This window comes from Heterocephalus glaber, unplaced genomic scaffold (genome assembly GCF_053883595.1).
Source record: "Heterocephalus glaber isolate CG9 unplaced genomic scaffold, H.glaber_assembly_v1.0 deba00000281, whole genome shotgun sequence".
Classification (NCBI taxonomy): domain Eukaryota; kingdom Metazoa; phylum Chordata; class Mammalia; order Rodentia; family Bathyergidae; genus Heterocephalus; species Heterocephalus glaber.
The window spans coordinates 30,393,288-30,411,520 of record NW_028258139.1 but is presented as its reverse complement, the minus strand read 5'-3'; the positions used below and the strand labels follow the sequence as shown (position 1 = coordinate 30,411,520).

The following is an 18,233-nucleotide window of genomic DNA, read 5'->3' as shown; positions in this document are numbered from 1 at the left end:
TGGAGACCAGAGAGGGGACACCTAGGAACACAGGAGATGTGGAGCAGTGCCAGGGCCCTTGCACTACAGTCCAGAGTCCAGGGTGGAAAGTCCCTATGGGCTTGCTTGTCACTGCTTGGGCAGCCTCCATGTGAATGCCTGAGCCCCATTTGGACCAGGCGGAAGGCAGGAAGCCTTGTGGGGTACTCACCACATGCCCATCTTGTGTTTGCTGCCGCCGTGCCCTTCATCACCCTCGGCTCCCTCCAGGCTGCCCTCGCCCTCATGTGACAGAATGCAGCTGGCCACCTACTCATGATGCGCCTTTTGCTCCTTACATTCTATCACAGTTTCCCGGAGACAAAGGGCTTCCAGTCCTTTCCGTGAAGCCCCAGGGAATTTATGGACGAGAGTCTGGGAAGGCCCTTAGGGAAGCAGGGTGGAAAGGGAAGCTGAGACCCTGAAGTCTGGGTGTCCAGGAGAGAACCAAACAGGACATGGACAGGACAGAGAAAATGTAGCGGCCTGGGTCAGATTCTCCCTGGACCTTGCACTCCCTGAGACGTCAGGGGACCATGGAACTTTGCCTGGGGGCCAGACCAGTCCTGTCTTACTCCATCCGGGCACTTATAATGAAGCCTATGGCCCAGCTGGCTTGAGCCACAGACACTTATTTCTCTCAGCCCTGCAGGCTGGGAGTCCCAGACGGAAGCACTGCAGGTCTGGTGTCTAGTGAGGTCCTTCATCCTCATTTGTGGACAGCTGTGTCCTCTCAGGGCTGAGAGAGAGATAAGTGATCTTTCAGGGTTCTTTTGTTATTAGGACACTCATGCCCTTCATGAAGGTTCTGCTCACGTGAGCTAACCACATCCCAAAGGCCTCACCTCCGAATGTCATCACACTGGGGGTTAAGGTGTCAACCAATGCATTTAACATTCAATCTGTAAAATCCTCTATAGGAGAGTTTAGCTTTAGGACTCACATGGTAGGGAGACTAGAAGGTGAGCATTCCTAACACATGGGTAAGAGTAAAGATCCTAGGCATGAATTCCTGGCTATGAATCTCAGCTCTGCCGATTTTGGTTTGTGATACTTGTAGTAAGCTGCTTAATTGTGTTTCTTCAAAGTATAGTATGCTGGGCCGGGGATTTAGCTCAGTGGTTCCAGCGCCTGCCTCGCAAGCGCAAGGTCCCGAGTTTGACCCCGGTACCAAAAAAAAAAACCACACAAAGTATAGGATGCTATACTCCCTGTTCCATCCATGACTGGGATGGAATAAACAATCAACAAACACTAGCTATTTTATTATTATTAACAGTAGTATGCCACAGGATATTAAGGTAAGATGTTTGAGCCCACCTATTAATTTTAGAAATAAAAACTGGACATACAGGCCATGAGTAGTTCAGTGTGGCAGGATATTGAATAGGTAATAAAATAACCTATGTATTTTAGACATTGAGCTGGATGGAAAGGGAGCAACTTACTCCATGGCAGGCCAGCGGCTGGACTCGAGGCAGACAGGTTTCCATCTGCTGTGAGGCTGGGGAACATTGAGATGAAGGAAAAGATTCAGGGTTAGATGTGCTTATGTTCAAACCCGAGCTCTGCTGTCGTCTGTGGTCTGGAAGCTGTGTTGGCTGCAGCAATGCATTCTCAAGCCCATGTTGTCAAAGGCTTTGACTGTGATTTGTTTTTTGCTCCGCCTGAGAAGGAGCATTTTCAGGATGGAATGGCTGCTTTGGAGGGAGGGAGCTCTGTCAGGGAAACAGTCTAAATGAGCTCTGGGGAATGGAATAGTGAGCATTCAACACCGGCTCCATCGGCATGATGCTTACAGCTTAGGAAGGCATGAGAGGAGTAGGAAAATCTTCCTTACAAATATTAGGCCTCAGGGTTCCAGGAGAATAAACCAAGTGGATTGCAATGGGATCGGCTGCAGCCAGGTGGATGTGAATTGCACAGGAAAACGGATAGTGAGAACTGAAGGCGCCTTGGAAACTGACAGGTCTGCTCTCCACTCAACTGAGTCCAGGTTGCTTTGGACTGCCAGTGAGCAAACTTAGATCGAAACCACATACGGCACTAAATGACACTGAATCCATATGTGGGGAGTTTGCCTCTGTTGATCTTCCTGTCACTTCTGGAGGGAAATCTAGCCTTTCTGTCTATAGTATCTCTCTCAACTGGCAGCTGCCCTTTCTAAAGCACTGACGTCACACTCGGTTCCTCCAGCGGGGATCAGTGGTACCGAGGAGAACATTTCCCAAAGTCCACTTCTTGGAACACCAGTCCTCCCACATATAATGGAAGCAAAGTCCAAAAATCACTTCACATTCCAATAACAATGTTTGATTTTCATTTGAAGTTAAGTGGTACTTATTTACCTAGCAACATGAAGTTTTCATTTTTTTTTTTTTTGGTACCGCGGATCGAACTTGGGACCTTGCGCTTGCGAGGCAGGTGCCGGAACCACTGAGCTAAATCCCCGGCCCGAAGTTTTCATTTTTAAAAACCAAAGTTGTGTCCAACAAAAAACGACTACTGGATAGTGCTAAGGTGTAAACGGCCAGCACGGGGTCTGCATCTAGTCCAGCACTGGCATTTTGCCTGGGAGACGGCTGAGGCTCAGGAGCCAGGCACGCTCTTTCCAACACACCGCTGCCCTCCTAAGTGCTCTGGGCCCAAGCCTTCTGCTTGTCAGTGAGGGGCTGGACAGGTTAAGCCGTTCAGGCCCTCGAGGGCTTGGCACTTGCGTCCCATGGTTTCACTGCCCTCCTGTCTCAGCGCTGAGCTGGGTACCCTCATGAGCAACCCGCTGCCTCCCGACAGCTGCCTTGATGGAAGAAGCACTGTGAGAGGTAAGATGCTCAGGAGATACAGCTTGCTAGGGTTTCCTTAGGATTCTCCTCATTTGATCATGTGTTCAGAAAGTACTTTGATTGTCAGCATTGCTGTCTGAGCACACAGATCTTACACACGCTGAGAAGATGGGGACAGAAATGCCTTCATTTGTCACCAGCTTCTCTCAGTTTTCGTCTGTGGACGGATGACTTGGCTTCCCTATCTCCATCACCCAAACACTTCCCTGTTTCAAAAGGGCCTAAGAGCCAGGTCCTTCTATGCACCAGATCAAATTCATCATTTCCACTTCCCTCCTCTACCCAAGACAGCTGTTCTCTGTCTTCTCGTCCTAGTACAAACCCTGTTGTTGACCCAGAGGCTCTGGCTCGGAAACTCAGTTGACCTTAACATTGCACACTGAGTGTGCATCCGTAGCTGGAACGGCCCTGCATGTGGTTCCTGCAAGTTCCTGTCTTTGCTGTCCCTGGGGCTCTCTGCATTCTCACGTGGATGCCACGCTGGGCTCTGGGCTAGCCCACTGTGGGCTCCTGTGCTCTTCCGGTCCACTCAGCCCTCCACGTCTCTCTAGGCCACAAGTCCTTCACACCACTCTCCTCTCTAGAAACCCTTGGGGACTCCTCGTTTCTTACCTACAGGAACTTTTCCTGAAGTCTGATTCTGAAATACTATTCTTTCCAAGTAGAATAAAAAGAAAATCTAAAATACACTTCCTATTACATCTCTCTTGGAATCTGAAATGCCCAGTTTATGGTGAAGACTCTGAGAAGTCCTACAATAAAAGATGCTTTCTAGCTTTTTTCAAAATCCAGTATTTCCCAAATGTGTATGACTGTACATTTATACTCGATAACTGTTAATATTCTCCAAAGAGAAAATCTAGCTTATAAGAGAATGCCAAATTTCCACAGCCTGTCTTTGAAGCTCTCCTCTCTGCCCAACTGACTCCCCTGCCCCATGCACCCATCTGTGAAAATGGGCATCACCAAATTTCAGAACCAGAGACGTCTCTCCCGGGAAGGCTTCCCACTCTACCTCAGTCTTATTTGGTGTTCTTTCTCTTCCATCCTATACTTTGCCTCTTTTCAAAAATTCAATTCAGGTCAGTCATTGTTATGGCTGTGTCTAAATGTCCCCTCAAAGACTCATGCAGTCATAGATGGTGTTTTTCAGAGGTGGGTGGATCTAGGGTATGAGGCTGGGATGAAGGATGTGATTCTGGGATTGATTCAGATTTGATGCTAGGATTAAGGGTGCCCCAGCCTGGGCATGTATAAGAGACAAAAAGAAGGCTGCTTGTTGCTTGCTGCTCTGCTACTTTGCTACTTGCTGCCTTGTGCCTACCATGAACTGTTTCTCCTCTGCCATGTGCCGCTCTGCAACTGAAACCTCTACACACTATGAGCTACAATAAACTTTTTCCTACTTTTGCTTTGGTTGTTGGGTATTTTGTCTCAGCAGTCAGAAAAGCAACTAAGACAATTGTTAACAGGCTATTGAAACAATCCTCATCTCCTCCATTAGTTTGTAAGTTTCCTGAAGAAAGAACTGCTTTACATTTGATTTATACATTCAAATACATATTTATTGAGTGTCTACTATGTGCTAGGTATGTTCCAAAGGATAGTTCCTGAGCAAATAAAATAATAGCTCTCTCTGCCCATGTGGGATTTATGTTCTAAAGAGGAAAGACAGGAGACAACACCACCTAAGTTATAAAAGCAATGTGCAAACTATGTAGTTTGTAATAATGTGGTGAATGCTGAGGAGAAAAGTAAAGTAATATGATATGAAGTGGCCATGGATATAGCAGCAGGGACAGGATTAACATTTTAGGTGTCCATCACTGGGAAGTGGTACTTAAGTCAAGACCCAGTGGGAGAAAGGACCAAGCCATGTACACAGCTGAGCAAGGAGCTTTCAAGGCACAGGGAATGGCAAATACCAGCCCCTGAAGCCTGTTTGGCTGGCATGTTCAGGGAGGCGAGCGTGGCTGGAGTGGAGTAAAGGGAGGGGAGAGAGAAAGAGAGGAGGCCACACGGAGTCATGTAAGGGCCTTGGCTTAGACTCTCAGAGAAGTGGGAAGCCCAGGGAGGCTTTTCGGCATATTGGGCTTAGATGAAATGTGGTGAAGGCCGGGTTGAGTGTGTTCTGAAAGGCCAGGTGGGGGCACATCCAGACTGGAGATCAGACTGGAGCCATGCAAAGGAAGGTCACCGCCTTTGGAGTCCAGCTTAAAGGTAGAGACTGCATGGCCAGCTGATGGATCTGAAGTGGAACTGGGAGATTCATCTCCATGTCACACACAGAAGCCAGCAATAATGTTTTGTACAAAGTAGACTTTCAATGAAATATTTTCAAATGCATTTGATTGACAAATATTCAGAGTTCTGTGTCTGAGGTTGATTTCGACTCTCGGGCCACTCCCTGGACCGCTCCCAGCACTGTCCCTTCTGCGACTACAGGAAAGTCTTGTTTCTTGCGCATTTGCCCTCTTGTCCCTCAGTCCTCCTTCTCTACACTTAGGACGCTGTTTCCCCTGGACTTACCATATTCCTCTTGTTTCCAGACCCCTCGCTCTCCTTTTTCCTTTACTGTGCTGTTTGTGTGTTCTCCTGGTAGAAAATTCACCTTCCTCTCGTAAAATATTCTGCTTCCTGTGTTAGTTTCCTGTTTAGTGCAGTAAATTACCACAAGCATGGTGGTTTAAGACACATGGAAGGGGTCTTGCTGAGCTGAAACCAAGGTGTGGTCAGGCCCATATTCCTCCTGGAGAGTCTCGGGCAAGTCTGCTCTCCCATCCTCCTAGAGGCCACCTGCATTCCTTGGCTAATGGTCCCTTCCTGGGTCTTCAAGCCAGCAGTATAGCTTCTTCAAATCAGCTTCTCTCTGTCTCATTTGTCTCTCCTCTACTTTCACCATCCTCTGTTCTCTAATGCTACCCCTCCCTTCCATTGTATAAGGCCCCTGTGATTCCACTGGGCCCAGCCAGATAATCCAGATAATCTCCCCCCTCAAGAGCCTAGTTTAATCACACCTGTCAAGTCCCCTGTGCTATGGAAGGTTATGTATTCAGTAGGCTCTGGATATTGGTATGTGGGCATCTTTGGGGAGCTAGTAAGTATTCTGTCTACTACACTTCCCAACTCCTAGAATCGTCTCTTTAATCTTCTTATGGAGTGTGGGTACTGCATACCCTGGACAGGCCGTTTCCACTTGGTCTGTGTGACTGACATCCCCTGGAGTTGTGCTGTGTGCAGCTCTGTGCATTTGTATGTCAGTTCTGTCCTTAGACTCAATTCTTCCATCTCATTCCACCTCCTAGGAAGTTTTCCTTGCCACCACGAGAGCTTTCTCCAGCTTCTTCATCTATTTTTAGCTTTGTCTCTTGGTGCAGAGTATGGCAACCCTGTGCCTGTCCTGTCTTTTGCCTGATTTCCATTGCTGGAAAAGTTGAACTCGTTTTCCTTTATACTCAGCACTCGTTAAATCATCCCATTAGAGTCTGAATGAGGTGACTGGATTACCTCCAGACAGCATCTCTGTGTGCTTGATAAAGGTAAGGTCATTTCTTAGTAAATGATCTGCTAATCTTGACTGTACAGAAGCCATGCACCCAGAAAGTGAAGGAGAGTGGGGGAAGGCAGGCAGGCTGAGGCCTTACCCACTGTCAGGATCTTCCAGCAGAGGCGTGCAGTCCTGAAGGGAAGCTCAGGCCGTCGCCTGACTATGAAGGCCACACTGGCCTCCTCGGTGACCAGCCCCAGAGCACAGTCCTGGCTCTTGTCCCCGTTCCTCCCAGGTCCTGGGCGGCACTGTTGGCTGCAGCTCCACTGCTGTGAGAGCCATGCTCAGGTCTGTTTCTGGCTCTCCACAAACTCACTCTTTGACTCGGGCCCAGGACATTTCCTCTGGGATCTTTTTGTTTGTCAGTTGGCGACAATTTCCTCCACCATTCTGAAGATACCAGCCCATTCTTTTGTTTTGTTTTGTTTTGGCACCGGGGATCAAACTCAGGACCTTGCACTTGCGAGGCGGGCACTGTGCCACTGAGCTACATCCCCCGGCCTTACCAGCCCATTCTTTAGGTTTCCCTTTCTCTGTTGAAAAGTTGAGTGTCGTTCTTGTTGTGCCTTAAAAAGTGGTGTTCTTGTTTTCACCCATTCGCTAAGGTCGTCTTCCCAGGGACTACACCTTAGTCATAGAATTCCTCCTTCTTCCTTTTTGTGATAGGTTTGGTGCTCTATTGAGATTCTCCGTCCTAGGCCTTGCTGAGTAGACTCAGTGTTGTTGTTAGAGCTCATACCGGATTATACACCTTCAGACTCCTCCAGGGGCCTGCTCCTCTGATTGCTGTTTCTCTTGGCTTTTAGTCACACTGTCATATTTCCCTGCACGGTCTACTTTATTGCATGCTGCACATTGTATATAGCAATATGTAGAGAAAATATCTAGAGCCTAGGGTGATATTGTTTCTTTCCAGAGCATTTAAATGTACACCTGAGGCAGGTTGGCCCCCCCGCAGTCCTAGCTCGTCTGTATCCAACTGGAGACTGAATGATTTGAGGTTGAGCTTTAATCTTTGCAAAAGTCAGTAAACTTCCAGTTTGCCTTTACTCGTAGGGAGCTGCTCTGTGCCAGGAAGTATGCCAAGGGCTTCCACGCGGTCTCAGTAGCTCTTCACAGCAGATCCCTGGACTGGACATCTTTAGCATCATTCCACAAACACAGATCTGAGACTCAGAGGCCCCTAGTCACTGCCCCAAGTTCACAGTTAGCAAGGGGTGGAGCCCGAGCCAGTCCCTCGCCCTGTGCTGGATCCGCAGTGTCACAGGACAAGAGGGGACTGAGGGAGACGGAGGGCAGAGAAGGGAGCACCGAGGTGAGCAGGGTGGTTTCCAGAGAGCCCGCAGGCCCCGCACAACGGCCCTGGGTGGGGCCTCCTTAGTGTCTCTGCGCAGCTGCCTCCCTCGTCTCGCAGCCCCACCCTCGCTGAGCCCTGCAGCTGGGGCCCTGGTCTCCCTGGTTCTCGCCATTTCTGCTTCATAATAATCCTTACTTTCCCTGGGCGCTGTGCGCTGCCTGCCTGCGCTCCTCGTGGCTTTATAGGCCAGCCGGCAACGGACCCCTCTCACTGTGAAAAGTCACTGTGCTCCCCGTGCTGCGGGACACTGAGCTGCAGTCCCCACTGAGCTGCAGAGCTCTCCCGGACCTCGAGCTAACGTGGGGCGGGGCCCAGGCTGGGACCTCGAAGCCCCAGAACAAGGAATCCGGACGCCATTAAAAAGCACACAGTAGCGGTTCCAGAGCCTGGCAGGGCCGTGCAGGAGGGACGGTGGGGACGAGGGGGTTCGTGGCTAAAACAGCGTAAAGCTGGGCAGGAGGAGGAATGTCCCACAGCACAGTGGGCTAGCACACGACGACAATTGATGCTTTCAAAATAGCAAGGAGGATTTCGAATGCTCGCAGTACAGGGAGTGATCAAAGTCTCGGGGTGGATCTGCTGCTTACCTGACCTCAGCACTGCGCTTTGAATGCGTGCACACCACAGCCCTAAATGTGCACAATCGCCATACGTCAAAAATCAAAAGGGAATTCGAGGGGCGTCCAGAGCCGCTGCTCCAGCCCCCGCATCCCAGGTGCTCTGTGGCGCGAGCTTTGGAGGAGAGAAGTTTGCCTCCGCAGTGAGGGCTGCCACGGGCTGCCCTGCTCACCTAGTCTCTCCTTCACCGCAGCTTCCCCGTCTGGCTCCTCTGCAGCTTCGTTACCTGGAGCCTGTTTGGCATCTGCAGTGTCTGCTCTCCTCCTTCTGAGCTTTCTTGCAATCAGCTGGAGCGCGTCTGCTCGTTGCTGACCAGACTCTGTCTGTGCAAAGGGAAGGGATATGTTGTGCTCTGTGGCCCTCCATGAACATCGGGATTTTTCTGGCTAATGTGTCAGTCGGCCAATAAACATTGATCAGGAGCTCGTTGAACAAGGAGCGCTCCTTGAGGGGCCTGGAGGATGGAGTGAAGTAAACAAAGGCTTATCTCGGCCAAGTCATGCAAATATTTCAGGCAGACAAACAGTGGTGAAGAGAACCGATGCTGCTCCAGAGCAATGCTCTGTGGGACATCTGATTCCTGAGAGGCTTGAAGGTTCATTGGGCTCAGGAGTGGAGGCTCAGAGGGGAGGTGACTTGTAGAGGGGCACACAGCAGAGCAGAAGTACATAACTAAACATGGAAACTGCGTGGTCCTTACTGCATTTTAAGTTCACAAGACCGTGGCCCCTTACTTGGGAGATGATCTTGTGGCACAGCGGGGTTTTTCTCACCAGCACCCATTGTGTGCAGGTCCCTGCTGCTGGGCTGCAAGCACTTCCTCCCATTGACACTCCGGATGTCACCCAGATCTACCCAGTTCCTGCCAACATCCGGCCTGTGCTGAGTAAATACCGCGTGGAGGTGCGGCTCGGGAGGGTGGGAGCTGCCCTGGGATCCAGGGAAAGTCCCGCCTGCACCGTGGGAGGGGGGATGCGGGACTGGAAGTTAAGCCAGAGGAACCCCATCCAGCTGCAGAGGCAGAAGGAGCCCCCACAAGTTGGAGGTGCACAGGGGGTCCTCAGGCACATGTGACTTCTGGCACCACAGGCCTTGCAGGGGCTCCTCCTCTGGTCTGTAGTGACATCACTTCGGGTCCGCTCCTCAGGTCCTCTTCTGGGGAGTCCGGGAAATGAAGAAGGTGCAGCTCCTCTCTGTGGACCGGCCGCAGGTTCTCATTGAATGTGGGGGCCGTGGAGTGAAGTCCTGTGTGATCCAGAGCTACAAGAACAACCCCAACTTCAGCGTCCAGGCAGACACTTTCGAAGTGGTAGGGACCCCTCACTCCCTGCTTCTCACTCTCCCCAGATGGGCCGCATGCCTTCATCCACTGGGCTTGGTGGATGTGCATTAGCTGTGAGAAAGAGTGGAGTCATTGTGAAAGGGCAGAATTTCAGGATGAGATAAAGTAGGTGTTTGGCATTGTCGTTTTCAATTTTCAAGCATAGACCACACAACAAATCAAAACAGACTGAAAAACTTTTGCCTAGAACAGTGGTTCCCACCTCATCCACATCAGCATCACCTGGAAACTTGCTGGAATGCATGTTCCTGGCCCCAGCCCAGCACTGCTGGACCAGAAACTGCTGCGTGTGACCAGCGTCTCTGTTCTTGAACAGCAAGCCCTTCAGGTGATTCTGAGACATGCTGAAGTCCGCGAACCGCTGACCTAAAAGACAGCCCATTGACGCGTATTTTAATGGCTAGATTTTTTTTGGTACCGGGGATGGAACTTGGGTCCGTGCACTTGCGCAGCAGGTGGTGAAACCACTGAGCTAAATCCCCGGCCCTGGCTAGATTTTTTCAAAAAGTCGTTTGTACTTAGAAAGTCAGTAGTTTGCATGTGCACTTATGCTTCTAAAATGATGTTATTGGCACCTGCACTTCTTTTCATTTCAATATTGCAATGTGCTTTGGAATTCTAATTTGGAATTAACTGTACAGAAACAGTGTGCTTTGTTAAACTCAGTGGGCTTCGTAGCACACATGCTCTTAAGCTGGGAGGACTCCGGCTGAGGACTGTGGGGTTCCACACGCCGCGGGCCCACCAGGGAGACGAGTGTCAGGTGCTGTCCCCTCACCCACCCCCCATGTCCAAGGGCTCCCCTGTGATCATATGGGGGTGCGGCAGATGTCATTAGAGATGGTGGCCAATGATGGTGACCTCAGAGGACTGACGTACCTTCATGGGCTTTGGGTAACGTCAACGTGAGCTGCACTGGCAGACGTTGCTCGTATTTTGGTGCTTGATCTCTGGCTTAGGAAGACAACCCCCTGGGGTTTTGGCAGTGGCAGGGCCAGAGTGAGGGGCGGAACAGCAAGGCAGGGATCGTTAGGGCGGATCCCCACTGGCTCTGGCCTGTGCCGCAGGTCAGCCAGGCAGGGCTTCACCCCAGCTTTTCTGCAGGAGCTGCCTGAGAACGAGCTCCTGCACCCACCGCTGAGCATCTGCGTGGTGGACTGGAGAGCTTTCGGGAGGAGCACACTCGTCGGCACTTACACCATCAACTGTTTGAAGCAGTTTTTGTGTAAACCCAGAGAGCCCCCGGCCCTGACCTCACAGATGGACGTGGCCCAAGCCAAGCCAGGTAGGAAGCTCCTCCCACCTCTGGACTGCGAGTCTGGGTCCGGTGCTGCAGGCTCCTGGCTGCCTGCCATGGGCTTGAGGGGCCCGGCTGCTGCTGACTTTGTTCCTGAGGCTCCTCTGCCTCCGCTGTTGCTGAGCTCCATAAGACTCAGGTCAGGGCCAGCTCCTCTAGGAGACATCCGGCTGTGACTTTAACGCCCTCAACCCTCTACTCTGATATCCGTCTCAGGTTTGTGCTAGGCGCCAGTTTAGTTTGCTCCACTCTGGGTGTCAGCTGTGCAGAGTTGAGTTAAGCGTGTTTCACGGTTCCGTGCTGCACAATCATCACCGATCCACTCCAGCGCCTCCGCCTCATACCCGGTGTCTTCCTGGGCCTCATTCCCATCTCCACCTGCAGTCTCCTCCCTCTGTAGGCGCCACGTTAACTCCCCTGTAAAACCCAAGCACATCTGATCTCATACGTGGCATGACGCAGCAGTCCTCCTTCGGTCTCCTCGCTATGTTTTACGACGTGTCCATTCTGCCTGTGCGTGTATCAGCTCCTTACTGCTACCTACTGTACCTTCTAGATTTTGCTGTTCCTTTCCCTTCATATTGGGTCCCTAGGCTGCCTGCAGCTCCCGCTCCACAAGCAGTGCTGGGGTGAATATCCCTGTGCACACTCCCAGAGAGAAGATGCTGGCTGGCATTTCTCAGGAATGTGCCCCTGGGCCCAGGGACCCTGCTCATGTAATTCCACCGAGGACCGCCGGAGGGCGCGCCCGAGGCCGCACTGATTACCCTTAGAGGGCTGCCTCTGGCTCTCGCTTGCTCCTCCTCAGCAGCACCTGTTAGCAGCTTTGGAGTTTCTCTTTTGGTTTGTTTGGCTTTTGATTTTCGCTGTTCTATGAATGAAAAGTAGCGACTCATTGTTACTTGAGCTCAGATTTTTCTGATTGAATTTATCCATTTCTAGTGTCTTTGCTGCCTTCTTAATCTTCTCTTCTGTGATTTGCCTACTCAGGTCCTTTGCTCATGTCGTATGTGGTTCCTTGAGTTTTCTTTTTGATTCACAAGTTCTTTGTGTATTCGAGATGCTAATATTCTGTAAATATATATATTATATATGTATTTTTCCCTCCCAGTAGGGTAACTACAAAATTTGTCTACAGCCTCCATCTCTGCAGAAATCCTTAATTTTGATGCAATAAGATCCACCCATGTTTTGAACTTTATGGTTTACAGTTTTAAAATCTGGCTTAAAAGACCTTTTCTCTCTCTTTGGTCACAAATACGTCAATCTCATATTTTCTTCAATTAGCTTTATGATTTTAGTTTTCACATGCAGATCTTTAACCCACCTGCATCTGCACTGACGTTAGGGGTCCAGCTGCACTTTCCTGTAGAGTGCACCATTGTCCCACTGAAGCCCTGTTAATCGTCATTTCTTTCCCCATTGAGATCCCACTTTTCCCATAAATCAAGTTTCTGTGCATCTCCTGCCTATTTCTGAGCTCTCTGGTCTATACTACTAGCTTCCTTGTCTCTGCATCCAGCAGGGGTAGGGACCTATAAGAGTTTGTTGGATGAATTTGCCATAAAAAGCCCAACAACTGGAGGAAGGAGACGCCATGGAGGCCTCAGCAGCCTTGGGAAAGGACTGGGAACTGTCCTAAGAACTGAACCCTACAGTACTCTGCCAACTGCAGAGAAGAGGGCATTTGACAGCAAAGCACAGTGTAGTGTCCCTGGAGCTAAGAACCTCAGAAAGTCCATGGAGACCTCTGCTCCCTGCCAAGCACATGCACCCCAGTGCACAGAGTCTGCCTCCACACGGGAGTTCACTGATCCTGGAGCGCCCCCAAGGCTCCCGAGCTAATACACTGGGAGCAGTAGTAGTCAGACCAGGAGCCCTTGCTGTAAACCTGGATTTCCATGGTCCCAATGTCCACAATTGACTACAATTTCTCTCAGCGAACAGTAACAACCACAACCATTTATGGATCACCTGTTATGCACCAGGTGCCTTATATAATAATCTCATTCTATCCCCAGTGAAATGGGTATTTCTACTGTCATTTGTAAATAAGGAAAATGAGGTCTGGAAATGTTAGGAACTTGCCAGATTAGTGCAGATCTGTTCCTAGTATTAAATCCCTGAGACAGCTGCCCTGGATTGATGGCCACCCTCCCCCTGACTGAATATACTTTCATCTCAGCTATTTCAGACTCACTAATGGCAAGTGCGTCTTCTGAACTGCCCAGCTCCTCACAGGACCCCCCGACAGATCACGTCTATGTGGATGTTGAGCCTCCCACAACCGTGGTACCTGACTCTGCCCAGGTGCAGCCAGCCATCTTGGTCGACATCCCCGACTCATCCCCGATGCTGGAGCCTGAGCACAAACCTGCAGCCCAGGAGACGCCGAAAGATGGAAAAGTTAAGGTCAGACAGTGACACCCCCCCATGCTTACAAGGTTCCCAGACATTTACACTGGAGGATCTGGCCACAAATCCTCCCACTACTGGCTATACGACCTTGAGCCAGCAACTCACATTTCCGAGTATCTGTTTCCTCATGTGTAAAACGAGGATATTGATATTCACTTCAGAGCACTGTTGTGGAATCACAAGGTCAATGTGCATGAAATTAGAGCACTAGCCAAATGTGACAGTGATGTTTAACTGAACAGAAACTTCTAAATGCATTGTCTTGGGAAGGCAGTGGGCTCTTCACCCAGGACTATTACACACATTTGGAGCCTGCTTTGAATGAGGTTATATGGGGCCACACAGAGGTACCTGACTGTAAAGAGGAGTAAGACTTCTCATCCTCAGTTTGCTGAGATTCTGGAAGGGAAGGTGGAAAAGTACACAAAGAACTGCAAGCCAAGCGTATGGCCAACTTTCCAAGCCATAAATTTGAGTGCAAAATCCAAGGCTATTTTAAGCAAGTCTTTGCCCTGCTCGTCCAGTGGACATTAACAGTGGAAATAACACATACAACAGAACGGCAGCTATCAGCCAGGCTGTGTGCATCTGGTCCCTCCAGGGGCCACTGGGACCCCTCCCAAGTCCTCCCCATTGTCCATGTTGCGCCGCCTCTCTCTTTATGCTGGGTTCTCAGCTTGATGCTTGCTGACAAGATGAAACTGAGGAGCCAGCAGATCAGAGATGACTCTTTGCCGTCATATTCTGCATTGCCCTACCTTTAACAGAGTGCATGGTGCACATGGGCACTGAAGATGCTGGGGCAGGGGAGTTGGTGGAAGCATGAAGAGTTTTGTGTAGCCTCCAGCACAACAGCGGCCTTTCCCCCAAATGCCTTCTTTCTGCCTAGGTGCATCATGGTGTCTCCTACCTCATCACTTGCAGGTGCCATTTATTTGCACCTGTTAAAGTCAGGAATGAAGCTAAAGGGGCATTGCCTACATTATGTGGCTCGGTCCTCACAAGAGTGAAATAGGCGGGTATTGTTGTCCCTTACTGAAGAAACCGAGAATCACAAAAGTTATATTAATTGCTCTAAGATTCGTAGCCCAGGTCTCTATGAAGCTGATGCCCTTTCTGCTGCACCATGTTGAGTCACAGGCTGGCGCTTCTTTACTGCATGCTAACCTCCTCCACTGAGCTCTACATTTCCCAAATGCAGGACTCTGCCCAGTTCCCCCTGTGGCCCTTGGCCCAGCACAATGTGTCACGTCTACTGAATGAATGTTTATTGAACGAAGGGGTGAATGGGTGTTAGATGGTTAAACTTTCATTTATTGAGTTGATACAGAAAGCAGATTCCACAAAACCAGCAAATACCTCTGTGCACCTCCCAGTAGGTACCAATATGTTCTCTTCCTCAGTTAACCAATGAAATGAAGCCCAGCTAGTAATTCATCCCTCATTCCTTGGTAGGATGTCAGGAAGCCTTCACGGAGATCCACGAAGAGGAGAAAGAGGACCATAGCGGATGAATCTGCTGAAAATGTCATTGACTGGTGGTCTAAGTATTATGCCTCCCTGCAGAAAGCACAAAAGGTAGAGTGTCCCCTGCCCTACAATAGTCAGATGACCTAAAGGGAGCACACGGCACTTTCTCCTGCCCAAATCCCACATATGTGGGATTCCTGTAAAGTCCTGTGTACATAGCCACCCCGCACCCCCCCCCCCAGTATGTGTCTGTTAACTGCCAAGGAGTAAAACGTCTAGGATTGAGAAAGCCTGCCCTCTGGCTGGAGTTGGCATGAGACACTAGCTTCGCTATAAACCTGAGAAGCAGGTACAGGCAGCACATCATCTGGAGGGTCTGCACCCCAGTGAGACAGACTCCAAGGTCCCCAGCAAGGAGATTCTTGACAGGTGACCGTCAGTGGGATGTGCACGTGTCAGGTGTACTCGGAGATCCCCAGGTCAGGGCCTCGGGTCTCCAGCAGGGTGCCACATGCATGTGGGGAGTTATCAGCTTCAAGCAGCTTTTGGTCTTATCAGTAGCGATACTCAGTGAGTCTCCAGAGAAAGAGCAGGGCCTTGTGCACACTGAACAAGCCAAGGATCAAGTTGCCAAGCTGGAGTGTGAATCTGGAAACTCAGGAAAAGTTCTGTGATTGAATTAAGATTTGCTAAAAGGAAGGAGAAGCAGTCAGATGTTATCGTCATATATGGTTGACTAGGCACTAGTAACTCTTTAGTTTAGAAAGACGATAGCTTCATCTAGGACTGCTCACAAATACCGATGAACAGTACATGAACAACGCACATGTCAGCTCCTGCCCTGACCGCTCCTTTCCTGTGGTGGTTCTTGTCACTTCCTGTGAGTGTGTGGCCCTTCACTTTTTCTCTGCTGGCCTCCCCAACCCCTGGTACCAGCCCAAGGATCCAACATGATGAAACCATAGTTCATCCTGATTGGCTGCTCCAGGGACGTGAGGGGCAGTAGAGGGAGGTTGCTTTCCCTGCAGCCGAGAAGAGGCTCTGTCCTTATAGAACAAGGATGTCTACAGCTTGGAGCACTGTTCTTGGCTGTACAGGTAGCAGGCAGGACATCCCATGCACTTTGGTCCCATGTCTTCCCCATGCCGCTTCAATCTGGGAGCTTCTGTGGGAGTGCATTGGAATATTCTTTTACAATGCATCCCCGTGAATGCAGGAAGGTGGGCTAATCAAGTTAGATTTATTAGCAGCACTTAGGATTAGTAAGTTAAGCACAGAGGTGTCAATAATCTTGTTTCCTCTTTTTCAAAGGAGAAGGAGAGCGATCCTAAGGAGAAAAAAGGACACCCAGGTAAGTAGCAATTCTGAGGACACTGGGCCACAGAGTAGGGGCACAGAAGCGAGAGAGGTGGGAAATGGAAGCCATGGAAGGTGGATTAGAACTGGATCCATGTCCCAAGTGAGGAAGCAATCTCAGGGAGAGGATAACACTTTCGAAAGGCTGTGTGGCTGACTGGGCTGGACTGAGCTCCCAGGGCTCTGAATCCAGCTCAGTACCAGAGTTGAGTCTTTGGTTCAGGACCTACCTTGACTGTCCTAGTGTAGAAACAGCAGAGTGAACACAGGAGCAAACTGAAATGACAGGCCAAATCCAGCAGGATAAACTTCAGCAGATGTGAGTGCAAAGATCTGGATGAGATTCCAAAAGTCAGCTCCCAAGGATTGGACGGATCTGACTTGGCAGAGGCTCAAATGAAAGAAGCCTGGGGTTTGAAATGACCACAGTCTCAATTCAAGCTGACAGGGGGTTGGGTCCTGAATACAGAGTAACAGCAAGCAGCCCAGGTGTTTCAGGTGAGGAGAGAAGGGGGGAAGGTGGGCTGCTCAGTGCCGCAGACCACTGCTTCACGGCACATGTAATTCTGCGACCAACCCCATGGCACAGACAACAATAGTGTCTTCATCATGCAGCTGATGAGGCAGAAGCAAAGAGGTCCCTAACCTGTCCTGGTTACACAGATAGAAAATGGCAGAGCCAGAAATCCATCCCTGGCAGTCTCCCCCAGGCCCTGTTGCTAAATGTTTACTACGGAATCTCACCAACATGATTTTGCACGAGACCCTTAAATATTTGAATCTCATGTTGAACCCAATGAGTCTTTAGTCTAAAGATATTTGAGAGCCAATGTGACTAAAAGCTTTCGAAACCCAGGTCTCTTCTTTAATAGTTGAGTAAATAACTCACCCTCTTGTGCCTGCTTAAAGAGCTCTTACACATACGCATCACTGCGGGCCTTTGGGTTGTGGCCCCATAGGATCCGCAAACATTGCCTTTCTGTGTGAGTGGCACCCCTTTCAGTCACATGGCACACAGGCTACGTAATCCCGCTGTACAAAGGTACTTTATCTTTTTCTAGAAGGGGCCGGACAGTGCAGAAGGAAGGGTTAGGAGGAGCTTGGCTTTGTTCCTTCTCGTCTCTAACGCCAGGAGAAATCTAACAATCTCCACTGAATATCCACAGAGAGCCAGCCAGATGAGGTAGTGTTAGAAATAGAAGATGGGCCAAAGAAGAAGAAAGACAAGATACTCAAGAAGAAGCCCAAAGACGGCGGAGACGACCGAATCCCCAACCTGGCTGTGTTGAAGGTGCGTGGACACAGGAGCTCCGGCGTGGATTTGATCTCACCAGTGGGGTTTTCTTAGTACTTTGGTCAACCCCAGTGTTGCCTTTCTTAAACTATCTTACTTTGTCTTTGCTATAATCACTGATGCACAGAAAAGAAAACTTTAACAAGCATGTAAAACCAAGTCAATGGAGCTTGTTCATTCTCTATTTTCTACACCCCTCTATGAAGAGGGAACATAATTGAAGTTGTTTAGCTTGGGCCTGGCAAGGTAACTTACAGTGTATGAGTTCCCCTGGGCTCATCCTTTGGAGCCTGACATCATCATGCAGATGTGCACACACTCAGAATAGCAGGAGTTCTCACTCCTATTAAAGTCAGCTGCATCAGATCTGTCTTAACATTAGCCAGAGGGTATTAGAGGTGTATTTATGGTGATGGAAATTTAGAGAATGAAGATTATGCATGTAGGTAGTCAATTTGGGTAAGTAATTTTGACAGGAAATTTGAATAGGTAATTTAATTATATTACAAACCCAAAACTCAATTCCATTTTGCATTCCTAACGTGTATATATCATTGCCTACTTGGAAAATTTATGTCTATCTGAATTATAATAAAAACAAACATCACTTTGTGTGCTAAGAATTAATGAACATTACAGATTTGAATTTTTTTCAAAGTACTATAACCTATGT

The 18,233-nt window shown here is 49.5% G+C and overlaps 1 protein-coding gene across 5 annotated transcripts in view; it reads left to right on the top strand.

Annotated features, from left to right (window-relative positions):
- The window catches only part of Fer1l6 (fer-1 like family member 6), a 142,598-nt gene that overhangs the window by 92,553 nt on the left and 31,812 nt on the right, over positions 1–18,233 (top strand). For all 5 annotated transcript variants that reach the window (XM_087188175.1, XM_087188171.1, XM_087188176.1 and 2 more), the window contains 7 exons: positions 9,176–9,286; positions 9,531–9,692; positions 10,830–11,010; positions 13,208–13,434; positions 14,896–15,018; positions 16,222–16,261; positions 17,433–17,557. In XM_087188175.1, coding sequence (XP_087044301.1) covers positions 9,176–9,286; positions 9,531–9,692; positions 10,830–11,010; positions 13,208–13,434; positions 14,896–15,018; positions 16,222–16,261; positions 17,433–17,557 — 969 coding nt within the window. The remainder of the gene's footprint in view (positions 1–9,175; positions 9,287–9,530; positions 9,693–10,829; positions 11,011–13,207; positions 13,435–14,895; positions 15,019–16,221; positions 16,262–17,432; positions 17,558–18,233) is intronic.